Source organism: Chroicocephalus ridibundus, chromosome 11 (genome assembly GCF_963924245.1).
Source record: "Chroicocephalus ridibundus chromosome 11, bChrRid1.1, whole genome shotgun sequence".
Classification (NCBI taxonomy): domain Eukaryota; kingdom Metazoa; phylum Chordata; class Aves; order Charadriiformes; family Laridae; genus Chroicocephalus; species Chroicocephalus ridibundus.
In genome coordinates this window covers 9,166,165-9,181,508 of record NC_086294.1, presented here as the reverse complement: position 1 = coordinate 9,181,508, position 15,344 = coordinate 9,166,165, and the positions used below count along the sequence as shown (strand labels likewise).

The window sequence follows — 15,344 nt, the reverse complement described above, 5'->3', positions numbered from 1 at the left end:
TAAAGGGGGACACTTAGAGCTACTAAAGGGGGACAAGGCTCTTCAGCATCTTGCAGAGTTCAACATCTTGCAGGGTTTAAGGCCTTATTCCGATAAACCCTTTTGGCTTAATTTATATTATCTTTGTGAAAAGTACTGCTTTTTTTTTTTTTTTTCTCAAAAAAATGCAACATTTATCTTTTGACACACTAACAAACTTCCAGAACTGCTCTGGAGAGTGCTGCTTGACCCTTTTGCACGCACAGTGGTGCAAGGGTGGCTGAAGACTATATGTTGCAGCGTTAGTAGCAGAAGCAGTCTGTGGCTTTCTAAGCTATGTTGAAACTCTGACTTCAAACCCATACCCTCTTCCTGACCATCATCTCCCCGGAGGACCTGTACCTCCTGTTTCTGCAAAGCCAGGCCCCAGACTCACATCCCTAGCTCCTCTTGCACAATCCCAGCCCGGTATCCCCACCTCGCTTTCCTTGGTATTTTAGCGTACCAGAACAGTACAAAAAGTTCATTCCCCTTTGTGCAAAGTACCTCTTGCTGTTATGAACCACGGCCTCAATCCTTGAACCTCAAATTCGTGTCTTCTCCACCTATCAAGCAACCATCAGAAGAACTCACCTTGTATCCCTACTCTTCTGCTGCAGTCTTTGATACAAGGACACAGATTCCCAAACCTTCACCTGGCTCTCCCCCGACTGCAGCCCACACACTCTAAGCAGGGACCCCGCTGCTTTGTTTCCCCCTTCCCTCTCTTAACTCCACCAGGGTTTGGATTTCTCCTGTCCACCTGTTGGCTCCCCATTACAAAATGCAACAGAAAAGAGAACTCCTTAAAATTTGTTAGCTCAGTCTGCTCGTACTCACAATGGTACTGCTGAATGCCACTTGAGACTGGTTGCTGTCACAACGACCGAGTGACCTGTTCCTTGTATGCCCCTGAAAATGAGCTCTAGCACTCTGGCACCTCCTTAAAGGTCTCATGGTCCTCTGCTTATAAGCGGCTGGTCTCTCAATATTCATGGGAGGAAGAGTGAAGTGTTGAAGCTTTGCAAAGTCCTCGTCATCTAAATCCAACTCTTTGTGGGTTTCCAGGCGTCTGGCTGTAAAAACAAAAAATGAAACCTCATGTTGTCTTCTGCTCTTTGCATTGCTCAGGAGGAATTCCTTGGTTGGTTAAAAAAACTGAAACAGACTAACCCAAAGCCAAAACATCTCAAAAGCCAGCACCAGAAGAACTTCACTATCCACTACAGTTTCTGGCAACTCCCACTCTCCAATGTTTATTTTTTCAAGAAAACAAAAATGTGTTTTCAAAGCAATCAGTCACTTTTATGGACTTCTGCTAATGCTTGGTCTCTTTAGCTGCATTTTGCAGTTGATTTGAACAGGAGAGTGAAATATTGTAATTCACAGATTTGTTAATGTTTTCAGTCAGAGAGCACAAACTTCTTTTTGGCAGCTGCTTGCCAGCTTAATAAAATCCATCTCACTACGTAGAGAGAGAAAGCAGCAACCAAGAACGGGCCTGAGTCAAACCCCCATATTCAGAGCACTGAATGCTAGGGTCGGCTCAAGAAAATGTGTAGCTGTACCTTTCATATCACACAGAAGACTCTGTTAATTACTTTTGGACCCACTGAGTTTAATTACCAACTAATCTCAGTTTGTAAGCTTATAAAAGGTTGGCTGGCATTCATTTAGAAATGGAAGAGAAAATGTTCTCTTTGCACTCTCGAGTGGGTATCGAATGCAGGGCAAAACCCGAGATGTCTGCAGAGGGAACTGGAAAACCTTTCCCATCTCACTTCGGAATCATTTAAAACACCTTCACTTCCGTGAATCTCCATAACAGCAGTCCCTCACAAAATGGAGACAAATCCACAAAGCTCTACGTTCAGTCAGAGGGCTCAGTAGGTTTAAATGTTAATATTTAAATTAATAAAATTTAGTTACTCAGAGAGAAAAGCAAACATAAGAAAGCGTCTCTCACCATTTTCCTGATGTGAAAACTCAATTCCATCAACAGTACAGCGTCGGAATACCATTTTGTTTTCTGTTAGTGTCCCAGTTTTGTCTGAGAAGATATACTGGATTTGTCCAAGATCTTCAGTAATATTTAGGGCACGGCACTGTATGGGCAAATCTGCTTCTTCATCATACAGGTCAATGTCATTGTGAACCAAGAAGACTTGGCCCAACTTGACTAACTCAATGGACACATAAAGAGAAATGGGGATTAAAACCTGAAAAAGAGTTTAAATGCTCAGTGAGGGGTGAGACAAGTCTTATTGCTTTCTGTCAGCAATGTCCTGGGACAAGTATACTAACAATTTTCAGAGAAACAGTTCCTCCCAGAGACATATTGTAGGGCTGAATAGTAATAGTTCAGGGGGTGGAAAAAAATCATGCATATAACAGCTACGGATAAAGAGGAACAATAAGTGACAAATTTAAGACAAAATTCCTAGAATACCAAATGCAAAGATGGGTCTTTCAGAGGACGCCCTCACAAAGCACATTTTCTGGGCTGAGAAGCATGCTTGCTCTTATCCTCCTGAAACTCTGAAAGGATGCACTAGCACAGACTCACTCTTAACGTAGAGAAGTTTCACAAGTGTCATGGTTTAACCCCAACGGGTGACTAGGACCACGCAGATGTTCACTCCCTCCCTCCCTCCCCAACCCCCCAGTAGGGTAGTGAGAAGGGGGGGAAAAGGAGGTGGTAAAAAGGAAAAAAACACCCAAAAACCAAACAACCAAAGAACTCGTGGGTTGAGATAAAGACAGTTTTGTAGGTCAGTAATGAAAGAGGAAAAAAAAAAAGATAATAATGGTAAAAGAATACACAAAATAAAGTGATGCAGCACAAATTGCTCTCACCACCCACAGATCAGCTGCCCAGCCCATCCCGAGCAGTGATCGTGGATCCCTGTCCCCCAGCCAACCCCCGTTTCTATACTAAGCATGATGCCTATGGTATGGAAAATTCCTTTGGCCAGCTTGTCCTGTCTATGCTCCCTCTCAGCTTTTATGGGAAGCCGAAAAAGTCCTTGATTAACTGTAAACATTACTTAGCAACAACTAAACCAATATGTGTTATCAACATTATTCTCCTACTAAATCCAAAACACAGCAGATACTACCAATAAAATTAACTCTATCCCAACTGAAACCAGGACAACATGCAATTACTTCGCACGCAGCACTTCCCACCCACTAGCTTTCCTGCCCTGAAATAATAATGAATTCTTAAGCTGCACAAATATTCTGTTTCAGTAATGAAGAATAATCCCCCAAGGAATCTGTGAGCAGCTCTGAAAGCTATCTTCACAGTTCATTCATATTAAATAAATTCTGTCCACTTAAATCTCAGTAGTTACATCAAGAAATCTGAAAAGTAAATGTAATTTTTTCCCCCATCCCATAAAATGTTCTCTCCCAATTAGGCTTAATCAGACTCAGATATACAAGCATCCTACTTCTAATTTAGCTCCTTTCCTAAACCAGCTGAACCAAACCTAGTTATTATTCCCCACTGGCAAAACCGACAATTTTTGTTTCACTGTTTTCCTGAGATATTAAGTGGCATTCTTATTTTGGAAGTCTGTCCATAGGCGGGGAAAAAAAAAAGCTGACATTTGGATGTAAACATCCTCTTTATTGCACACGCTAGAGATTGTGGAGTTATTTAAAGATATAATACACGTCCTTCCTATCTATACCCTTGTGGGGTTTCAACAGCAAGAAAGAAAAATCTGCAGTTAGAAAGAAAAAAAAAAAAGAGAAGACACATTATTTCACACTTGGATGATCTGAAACACTCCTAGCAGTATTTTCAAATAGGATTAAGGAGGCACTGCACAGCTATTAGTTGATATTAATTGTTCCTTAGTGATTATACTTAGTTTTCAATAGCTTCTTCCTTGGAGGTAACAGGGAGGTTTTCGTCTTTTACCTGCAACAGGATTATCATTGTCAAAAACATGTAGAAACCGGCGAGAACTGGAGACAGAAAACTGCCATTCTCATCTGGGACATCATAAGGCGGATGCTCTGAGAAGTTTCCAGTCCAAATGCCATGCCCTGTAGGAATGATATACAATATTGAAATACACCGAGCAATAAGGTGATTGACAAAGCTTCTGAAATTTGCAGATATGGACTGCTATGATAATTAAAAAGAAAGAACATTTCCAAAGCAACAGTCCCCAAGCACTGCTGTAAATCTGTTGGAGAATGCAAAGTATGTGCAGAGCTCTGTAGCACATGCATATAATTGATATGCTAGTAAGAAATGAGCGGTCACGGGTATTTTTATTCACCTCTCCTTCAGCAGGTGTCCCCCAGGGCTCTAGCTCTGCACAGATCTTTCCTCATTCTATGTCTTGCTGTTGGACGACTCCATCTCTACCACCTATCTTTAAAAATCCTCAGTGATGAAGACTCCCATTCCTCTTCCTAACAGAAAGAAACCTTATAACCTTTATATGGACAAACTGAAATCTTTCCGATCCTTCCTGACCATTCTTGATTTCAATCTGTCTTCATTAGAGTTGACAATCCCCCTATAGTTCAGTTTGGGCAGCTCGTTTTCACTTTCCCTTTGATTAAGTCATACCCCAAAACTGCTTCTTCCCCTGTCTTAAATATCAGTAGGTGTCATTGCATGACTACAACAAAGCCTGCATTTCAGGACTTACCATCACAATGACTTTACCACTTTTCATGCTGCCCTTACTGAAATGAACTTTGCTCAAGGATGTGACTAAATTTACAGCATCAGAAACTTCACACACAGCTAGGACAAACAACTCGGTTTTCCTCATTACGTCATTGCTCTATTAGTCCACTTTGCATATCCAGCTCTGATAAAACTTCTATTAGCACCATGTAAGCAAGCGGTTGTTTGGCCGCACTTGCCTAATAAAATGCTGCCAAAGGAATTCAAGTTATATCTTGAATACCTTCTGGCTGCTGGAGACCACAGTCGCAGCTGAGCAAGGACAACTATGCTCTACAAGCCACTTCTTACCCCAGTTTTTCACTGTGTGCAAGAAAAATCCTGATAATCGATCCACCAGTGATATTTCTTCCCAGAACTCTACATTCAGACAAGGCTGCAAAGCAAGAACTGATGGTAGAGCTATGGGACGTTTTGAATCGATGAAAGCTAATGGACTTGTTTTACGTGTTTCACTTAGGCTATGAACATTTTATATTCTTATTTTTTTCTAAACCTGAATAGATAAATTGGTTTTTAAATGCTGATTTTTTCATCTGAGACTGCTTTAAACCTTAAATTAAAGGACTTTATTACTCAAGGGCCCCTACACACCAGACAAAGACAAGTCTCTAAATCTACATGACAGCAGCCAGGGAACAATGAAAATAAAGTCTCTCTCTCCCTCACACAGAGCTCAGTTGTCAGAGTGAAATCCCATTTCCGTGCCAAAAAAGCCCACTGCAACACAAAGCAGTAAAATTTAAAAAGCGATTAAGTCAGTTCAATTGTTTATCTTTTTTGGATGGCCCTTACTTCTAATGGTGTTACAGTGATGACTGGCTGGTGTGTCACATCACACGCCTCCAGGGCAGGTTCAGGAAAACTTGACAGTGCCACGTCATTTGACTTTGTCGCTACAAAACTAATTCAGAGCAGTAGCGCTAAGCAAGTTATCACCGAGATGGAATCGAGTAAAAAGCAAAGGGGCTTTGAACACAAAGCGCTCATGGGAGCCTCTGTTATCTCTTTAAAGCAGGGAGCCATTCAAAAGTCAGTGGCCTTAAAATTTGGCCCTTTCCTCAGGATTATGAGATCCTATTAATCCTGACCTGCCTGGGACAGATTGCAATCAGAGCTGGAAGGCAAGCAGGTGCTTACATGCAGGGAAGATGATGTTTTTGAGAATAGCAAGCTAGTAAACTCGAGTTAGCTAACCCCAGTTCCTATATTCAAGTGTGCTCCCTTGCAAGGATCCCAGAAAAATGCAGGCTGTTCCCACCTAAACAATTAATCCACCTCACTGCCTGCTGTAAAGGGGCTTTTGAGAAGGAAGGTAGCTGTGGAGAATAAACCGTCTGAAGGAGTCATGTGCAGCTCATGGGCTGTAAATCAGGTGGCTCTGGCTCACATCACTCCTGAACATATTGGAGAAGATGTTACTGAAGTGAAGGTAAAGCTACATCATTTTACTCTTGTTGTTACACACAAGGAACAAACATCCACTCAGGCAGCAGGTCTCAGTTGGCAGCTATCAATTCCTTCAATGCATCAAACCCAGTGGCTTTCACCTGCCTGCTTTACACATATTTTACCACAGCGGAGATGGGTGTTATCTGAAATATTTACAGCCATGGCTGAATTTTCTTTCATCTGAATTGCTCAGATTTCCCATTTTAACTTGTCTATTGGAAAGCCCAAGGAGCATAAAAACCCCGAGAGCACTCAGCTCTGGATCTGATCTCGTTCATGTCTATAAGATCAATTTTAACCACTATTTACAAAAAAATAATGAAACAGAAGTGCTTCGTACCTACAGCTCCAACAAGACACATCACGAACAGGAGTCCCACACATAAGAATATATCCATATTCATCCGTCGCTCTACCTTGCTGCGCTTGTAACGAGGACCACTGTTATTTAGCATGGCCTTAGTTTCATGACCTTCAAAACAGAAATGAATATCAACATGTTTATGTAATATTTTGTAGTTTGGTTTGTTTTTTTCTTTTTTAAGTATTTCTCTCACAAAATGAGCAGGACACTCATAATATGTTAATTTGACTCTGGTTTCATTTAGTATGCTCACCTTCTCATTTGACTGAACAACAGCATATGTCAGAGAATAAATCTAGAGGTTTATAAAAGACCTCCATTACATTACAGATTTCAGCTGTGATATACATTTTACTTTCCCAAGGAGCAGATTCAGTAGGATCACAAGGTTTATATAAATATTCCTATGCCAACAAGGAAAAAGAACAATAATATTATTTTTTTGTATTTTACAAACAACTTGATTAGGTGCTATGCAGATTCCTGAAATCCACATATGAATAGTTCTCAGCAGTTCTTTAAAAGCCACTAGACACACTTCTTGTATTAACTTAAATAAAATCCAACATGTCAGACCCAGCTGCGAAAGACAGTAATGTTATTTAGTTTTTCACTATGTGGTTGTAAAGTGCTAACAAAACAGTAGGACAAGAAATAAAAAAAAAAGCAAACGATCCTTAAAACTTACTGAATTAGTATTGAGATGGTATATTTGCAATGGGAAAATAGGGATGCTGTAAGAAGCCAAGAAGCAGAAATTGCTTTTGCTATTCTATTAATGTTATCTAAACTGCGCCTCCACAATTGGGATACCTGGATACCATCTGTTGCTATATTAAATGGTATCTTTTATATTTACTTCTACAGTCCTTTTCACTGAGAATACAGACCCTGCAGACTTGTATTTCATTTTCATTTGTATGTGCATGGTTTGTGTGAGAGGGATGGTTTTCCAAGCTACCTTTTGCCTTTCTCCAGGGAAGTGATTTGGAAGTTAGGTACGATTCAATCATGCCTGCTGGATTTTTCCCAGGTTTACATCAAAGGTTATTAATTGAGGCAGAGAGCAAGAGAGAAAATTACTCTCCAGCCTTATGTTCAGGACATTCACCCAAGAGCTGGGACTCTTGTCTTCCTTTTCCAATGAACATGTAATTATTTACACAACCTGGAGCTACGTCAGTGGGACCAGCTTATACCACCAACGCTCCTTCCTTTCCAACTCATGCCTATGTACGTACCCACTCATTCCACAGAGTCGGGTATTCAGGGTACAACTTGCGAAGCAGGAGATGTATGTTCGCTCCCATTCAGGCAGAACTGAGAACAAAACCCAGGTCTTCCCATCGGTGAGCAAATGCTGTAACCACCGAGTTACACAGAAGAGGAGGGTACTGCTGCCTGCACTTCTCTTCCCCCAGCAGCTGTGTGAATCTTGTTCCTCACTTTTCTTTTATGTTGTCAGGCTTAACGGAATGTTTTGTGTTGAAACCAAAAAAGACAAAACCATTCAATCCTTCCCAGAAAAGCCTCAAGGAAATGTCAATGGATTTATTTCAGGAAGAAAAAGGGAAGAGATTTCTTTCCAAATATCAGCTCAATCATTCCCTTCCAGTTCAGACCAACAGGAAAAGGAGACATCTGTAATACAGATATCACCTTGCAAGAAACAGAATATCAGAAATAAGAGGAATAAGCTACTTTGTTCTCCCCTAACCCTCACAGTTTCATATGCTGTGCAACACAGCTGCACCTACCACCCCACTAGTACCTCGTCTCTCTATTTGTGCAGGCTGATGGGCTTATCTAAAACTTCATTCTGATCCTTTATTATTTGAAAAGTGTGTAGTTCTTGCTGCTGCCCCTATCACAATGAGAAAACTACACTGGCTGTTGCTCTGTAATGAGGTTGTTGTGCATTAGCGCTATTGCTTTGTGTAGAACCATTTGGGTAGCCATGAAAAGTATAACCATATTTGGGTCAGATGAGAACCGCACAGGCTGAACAATCCCATTAAGTGACGGCTCTACTCTTCACAAAGACTTCCATTAGAGAGTAGGGTTGAGAAGTAGAGTATTAAAAAGGGAGAATGTGCCATCTTATAATGTAACTGATCTTGACTGTTCAGAAAAGGTCACAGACCATGATTAAAAGCTAGAGCATAATCAATGTCAAAGAACCCTAGAAATAAAGCTGGTACTGTCACAAGTGAGTCTAATTTTAGAAGAAAATGAATAAACTTTTATTCTGACATTAACAATAAGATGTCAGTTGGAAATTGAATTGAAGACTTACTCAGATCAAAGACACCACATCTTGAAAATGACTTTAAAACTCCAACCTTTCCTACTAGCAGCTTAAGCAACGTTAACAGAGATCCATATTAGGATCTGTGCTGGTAGTCAAAGGAACATACTGGGAAAAGACTAGAGAAGAAAAATAGGCACCTTAACAGGAGAAGGGAAGAGAAGTTATTCCAATTCTATAGGGAACGATTCCTACAGAGGTTTTTATATAGTAGTTACTTCCAAAAAAATAACTGATGGGTTTGGCTCTCTCTCTCCTCCTCTGTCTGGTAGGCACCATTTTTACATGTGGTGTTCAGAGAGATGGGCAATGAAAGACCCACAAAGCGAAGGTTACTTTGGAAACATATGAGACCTGTATAGTCATTTAAAGTCCATTTTCACAGCAGTGAAATAAAATGGCCAATTATCAGGTAAAATAATCTGGATGGTGGAGGTTAATCTAAACTAAATAACTCTTACAAAGATGGTGACTTCTGTTTTCTCTTAGGTGGCTCAGCCTTGAATTCCCTGCTGCTGATTAGACATAAAACAGGTGACATGAGTCTACCGGAAAGATAAAAATAACCAAAAATGGGATTAATTGTTGTATTTAAATTTACTTTTATTTAATCTACAAATAAAGAGGGTAGCTGATACTCTGTTTCTGGAGCAAAAGAGGGCACAGCTGGCAAAGCCAATGTTAAATCATGCTCACTGAATAAAAGCAGTGGCAACACTCCAAAAGTAAAAGATGCTGAAAAAAAGATGAGCTGACCCACCACTGAACCTGGCAGTGCTGCATTTGATCTGGGCACTGACACTGTCTTGCTTGGTTCATGTCTCTACTGCATGAAGCTCATGGTTGCACGGATGCGCTATGTCTATGTCAGCACAAACCTGTGCTGCTGCTGCCTCTTCTGTCACCTCCAGCTGCTGTTCTCACTGCCTCCTGTGTGCTGGCACGGGCACAGCTTGGCTTTGGGATGATTTTTTTTTTTCTGGGCAGATCTTCAGCTCCATCAGTTTCTGCCCTGAGGAGCCAGTGAGACCTCCCTTAGGGCAGCCATGTAGATTTTACGCCAGATGGAATTAGTATTATAATCAGAGCTGCAGATCTGAGAGTTAAACTCACCTTAACAATTTTTACTCGTTTGGATATTTTTGCAAGGTATGACAACAATAGCAAGATATTTGACATACAGAAGGGTACCGTCACTTGCCAGAGACCCAGTGCAGGACTCTGGGCTTTGGAGATGGATGCGTAATACCTTTACTTCAAAAAGTTATGTAATTTTCCCATGCACAACCAGTTCTTAAAAGAAAATGTCAAATTGTGGTGCAATATTAGACTACACTTATTTACTTCTGGTTAATTACAGGGAAATTCTATGTTTAGCTAAATGGAAAATACATCTTACCTGCATATATAACAATTCCTACTGCAGCCTCAGTATTTCTGATTGTACATCCACGAAGCAAGAGGCTTTCAATGTTAAAACCAATCCGTTCATGATTTGGCTGCTCCCTAGAAGAAATAAAATAAAATAAAGTAGTGCCTTTTTCTGTTCTACTATATAGTATTAAACAAAATTTTTGTGGCCATGTCTCTTTCAAGTTGAAACCAAGGAACTGTGAAGGCCCTGTTTTGCTTTTATTTCACTCAGCTTCAATAAAGACTCCAGTAAAAAGCGTCAGAGAAGTCTAAGTATTTCTTTTAAAGACCACTTTAATGGTGTTTGTATCATGACGGCAATATGAAGCAAGTTTGGCTTTCACTTGGTGCCTTATCTGGCAGATTCGGTATCTCATAAATGAAGCCAAGATACATTATGTGACTTCAATCAGATGAAACCCTTTTAGAAAGCTGAGGAGGGTTTGCCTGCTGGTAGAGGTTCAGATGAACACATCTGCACCCTGCAAGAGCTTCTGTGCCTCTGTCAGCCCCCAAAGGGCTTCTCATCTTTGTGAAGCTCAGTTTGCTTGAAGAGTCTCTAGGGCTGAGGCTCTCTTCCTCACTCTCACGCTGGATGGAAAACTTTTCATCCTGGCTGAAGATGTCCTGTCACACACCAGATCCTTCTGCTAGCAGAACAGGCGGATGAAAACTTAATGAAAATTATAAGGACAGTGCTCCATCAAGCAGACGATTTGTTACTTGTCTCTGAAAATGGAAGCATAACACTGCTTTTGCTCCCAGTTTTTGTTATATACTCTGGTAGGCTCCTCCTGAGATCTATGCCAAAGCTGAGATTTTTTACTTCAGTCACTCCATCCGGTTTTGTTGCATAAATATCAGCACACAAAAAGAATTTCTTCTAAAATATGTATCTTCTGCTACTTTGTATTTTATATTTGGCATTGCATTTACCAGTAAACTGCAGCATCACGTAAACGGAGGGCAAAGTTAGGTGCTATCTCAGGGCTAAGTACCGTCCTATGTCTGTGTGCAGCTGCACATGATTACATGACACCAAATAGACAAGTGAAAAGGTTTAGGCACCAACAACCTACAGCTGGCAGAATTGTAAAAAATAATGCCAGAAACCTGTTTTTCTGGGAATCTGTATTCAGTCTTGGTGTACTCATTTAATAGAAACCTTCTTGCATCCCCTTGAGCAGAATTTGCTGTGTTCAGGCATGTCAGATGGATGTCACTAAGTTTGCTCTTACCATTTTTAGCAGAGAGAATACTGCTACTGTTTTATAGCAAGGCAACAGAGCCTCAATAATTTATTAAGGGTTCTTGGAGAAAAATGTAACCTGTTCCAAGTAATTTGCGTTTACAAAATAGCTCGAATAACAGCAAACCAAAGACAGAAACTCCACTAAATGTTAATAAATAATTTTCACTGCCCATTATTTCATCTACCCCTGAAGCAGTGAGAGAAAGGTAACCAATTCCATATTCCACCAAGCAGGTGAGATAATAGGCATTTCCAAAAGAGACTTCTGTTACAGACTTTCAATAGAATCCTGGCTCCTAAAGGTGTGTATTTGTGTGTGTTTTCTTGTGACGTATCACCTAGATTTCTATAATCTCATGCTCTTGTGCCATGTTACAGCAGGCTAATTGGAAGGATTGCTTCAATTTAGATTACACCCAATGGTCCTCAAAGCCAGCAACCACAGTCAGCAATCGATACAAACTTGACCTCTTTTTGCCTTTTAAGATATCACAGTAGAGGGGAAATGGCGTTGCTATTAGAGGCATCATTCTTACAGGGCATAAATCCTCAAGACCCGATTAAGCATGGTCAGTGCTAATGGGTGAGAACCCCCTGCTTATGTCAGAGGATCTGGCCGTTTGCAGCTACTCCAGGTGCAACACTCTCACTGCGTTCTTGCAGAGACATTAAATCCTAGTTTAGCTACTAGTAAACTTAACAAATCTGGGGCATGGATGGGGATGCTGGCACATTCATGCAGTTAAATTATTTGTATAATGTGGAGCATACATTGGGTCTGGGGCAGCAGGTATTTCAGACAGTTCTCTGGTGTGGTGTGGGAATCAGCATGGACCAACGACTGCTCTGAAGAGGGCTTTGGGAAACAGCTACCCTGGACTGGGGCACAAGAGAATTTTAGGACATGAACCATGCCATACAAATTTGCCTTATAGCCAGGGAATGGGCTTAAATCTGCTGAATTTGCTAGTATAGATTTCCCTGTTATGCCTGTGCCAGAATTATTTAATGAAGAAAGAATATAAGGAACAGAGGACGTGGCTTTTTCCACACGTACATAGGTTTACACTCAAAAAAAAAAGCACTTTTTTATACTAGTCTAAAACATTGGTTCAGTAGGATTTTTCTTGCTTGCTTGCTTTTTCTATCTGTAAGAAGAAAATCACATTTTTTTGTCCTGGATACCTTTTCCCTGTGGCCGTAAGTATGAAGAAACTAAAGCCATGCAGCTGAATATCTTTAAACATTAGGAAGGATTTAGATTTAAAATCTAGCCTAGCCTAACCCTCAGGTCAAATGTAAACGAGCTTATGTCTGAATTCTGAAAAGAGCTGAAACCTTGTGCAAACAGTTCATATGAAACAACTGCAAATTCAGTGTCAAGCCTTGGTCCTGCCTTGCCTCAAAGCACGTATTCCAGTCCACATCTTATATTGACTTCTGAATCCAGGAATAGGTAACAGTGAGATCCATCAATTTCTGCAAAATACATTCCTTCCATCCAAGAGAAATATTAAAGTTCAGATACAAAATGCATTTATGGATAACAAATACTTACATGTACCCTTTGAATTTATTGAGATCATTGTTAGGCATTTCACAGATGATGGTGTTTTGGAAAAATTCGGGTTCAAACAAAGTATTCTGCAAGAGGAAACACACTGAGGATGAGCGTCCAATCCAATGAGTACTTGAAAAGATAAACAATAAGAGCAGCTAAATATAGGCCACAGGATAGTTGGGGTCTGGAGCACTTGCCCTACGAGGAGGAGCAGAGGCAGTTTGCTCATTCAGCCTGAAGCAAAGGTCTGGAGGGGCTGAGTAAAGATCTGAGATTTTTCCTCTCTTGGATTAACAACTGGTTAAATTAAATGAAGAAAATGCTGGGTATTGGACAAGACATCACAGATGCCAATTAGTGAAAACGTCTGTCTTCATTTAAAGTGAATGTAACAAATAGTTCAAATTATTTATGAAACAAAACTAGCCTTCAACCAAAAGCAAACTCAAATGAAAATAATTTCAGGATTTATCAGGAGTTTGAAACTTTTTTTTTTTAAATATATATAATATCTAAGTACAAGCAAGTAGAGAATCTGATCTAAAAAAAAACGAAATTGGAGCAAATATAAAAGCTTGATGACTATAACGGCATTTTGTGTACCTTCTGACCCATGTGGCTGAATGTTAATAGAATCTCTTTTGAGAGGTATCATTCACCTCCACTGAATCTTGTTCAAGACAGTAAACTCAACAGGAAAATCAGTACATATTTGGTTGCGCTGGAAATATTTGTACAACAGGAGATCAGGAAGATGCAAAAGTCACCTAGAGGATTCATTACTAATGAAGAAAGCTAATAGGTTTCTAGCAGGAAAGGGGTAAAGAAAAATGGTTCTTCTCTCAACATTTTTTCCTTTTGATGACAAGAGTTTTACTTTTGAAAATGAAATTGAAAATTTACTTTTGAAAATCCCCTTTTATCCCCTGGCATAAAAGGGAAAAAAAAATAGTCTTCCTTAGTCTTTTACAGGTAGGCAAATTCAATATTCCTAAGCATATCCTAAACCAAAGAACAAACCCCGGTTCATATGTATTTCCTCCTTCCTTAGAGTCACACTTTATAGACACAATTAGATCTGAATAAGTTTTGTAAAGCACATAAATGACAGGACTAAACAAAGTTCAAAGAACAAGGAAGCAGTGAGCCCACTAAAACCTGTACATATGATATTTAGCACACTGGGGTTTTTTTTTAGCCAATAGACTGTTTACACTAATACGTTAAAATAACAGGTGAATATAGTCGGCTGTTTAAGCTCTGACCTTCCTGAACACTGGCTGTCACCACGGTCAGAACTGCATTCCAATCTGCCAAGGTAACAAGACTTCGTAAGTTTAAACACTTCCGGCCATACAGTTTATCTGAATAACAACTCAAAGTCTAAAGAAAATAACCTTGACTAGGCAGTCTGAAGCATAATTCAGCATGTGGGGATTTTGAAGACTTCCTCATGTTATAAATGACTGAGGCAAAAATTTGCATTTTGTATGATAGTAGAGGACTCTGTTTTTCTCTAAAAGCAAAAATACAGAACGTAGCGTGTAAACTATGGCTACGTGACACAAAGGCAGAATGTTTATTTTTTGTAGTGAAGTAGCCAGTTTATTGGGTTTCTTGCTAAATCTCTACATATTGAAAATTTTCAGTGTTTCTCAGGAGAAAAACCTCTCCCCAGTCATCATTGGAAAGCGCTGGCAACAGTACGCTTTATACTATGGCATCCACAACCCGAGAAAGCCCTTAATTGTGCTTGCAAAGTGATTTCCATTTGAACAAAGAGCAAGTAACGCTGGAGTACAGCACCTGACCACAACTGGCCACGGAAATGGAGTGCTTTTGTTTAATAAATGTGGTTGCTCACTGGCAGCTGTGTCCCACCCACCAATAACCCCAAAAGATCTTCCTAATGGCACTGCTACTAATGGCTAAATAAATGGACATAATTCCTAGAATTACCTGCCATTTTTTTGGATTTACTGTCTGCTGGAGTGATGCCAATGGAACAAAATATTCCTCTTCACATGCTACAACTCCTTAAACTTGTTCTGTGTTATTTGAAAAACTTTCCTGCTCTGTTTGAAAAGATATTTAAAAATGTAACAAGAACAATTCTCCCTAAGTCATATTTTCTTGTTTTCTTCAGGTTTATCAAACACAAGTCAAGAGAATATACTAGTAAAGTATTTTTAAAAAGGAAACGATACAGCCTATGGAAAAAGGTGACTTTAGGCATCCAAACTGAATCTCTGCTAACAA

General features: G+C 39.9%; 1 protein-coding gene across 1 annotated transcript in view; it reads right to left on the bottom strand.

The window, feature by feature from the left end:
• The window catches only part of ATP10B (ATPase phospholipid transporting 10B (putative)), a 57,312-nt gene that overhangs the window by 27,249 nt on the left and 14,719 nt on the right, over positions 1-15,344 (bottom strand). Inside the window, exons 4-9 of the mRNA XM_063348993.1 lie at positions 13,083-13,168; positions 10,259-10,365; positions 6,528-6,659; positions 3,950-4,077; positions 1,985-2,237; positions 859-1,094 (exon numbers count right to left, since the gene is read on the bottom strand). Of these exons, the coding sequence (XP_063205063.1) occupies positions 859-1,094; positions 1,985-2,237; positions 3,950-4,077; positions 6,528-6,659; positions 10,259-10,365; positions 13,083-13,168 (942 nt within the window). The remainder of the gene's footprint in view (positions 1-858; positions 1,095-1,984; positions 2,238-3,949; positions 4,078-6,527; positions 6,660-10,258; positions 10,366-13,082; positions 13,169-15,344) is intronic.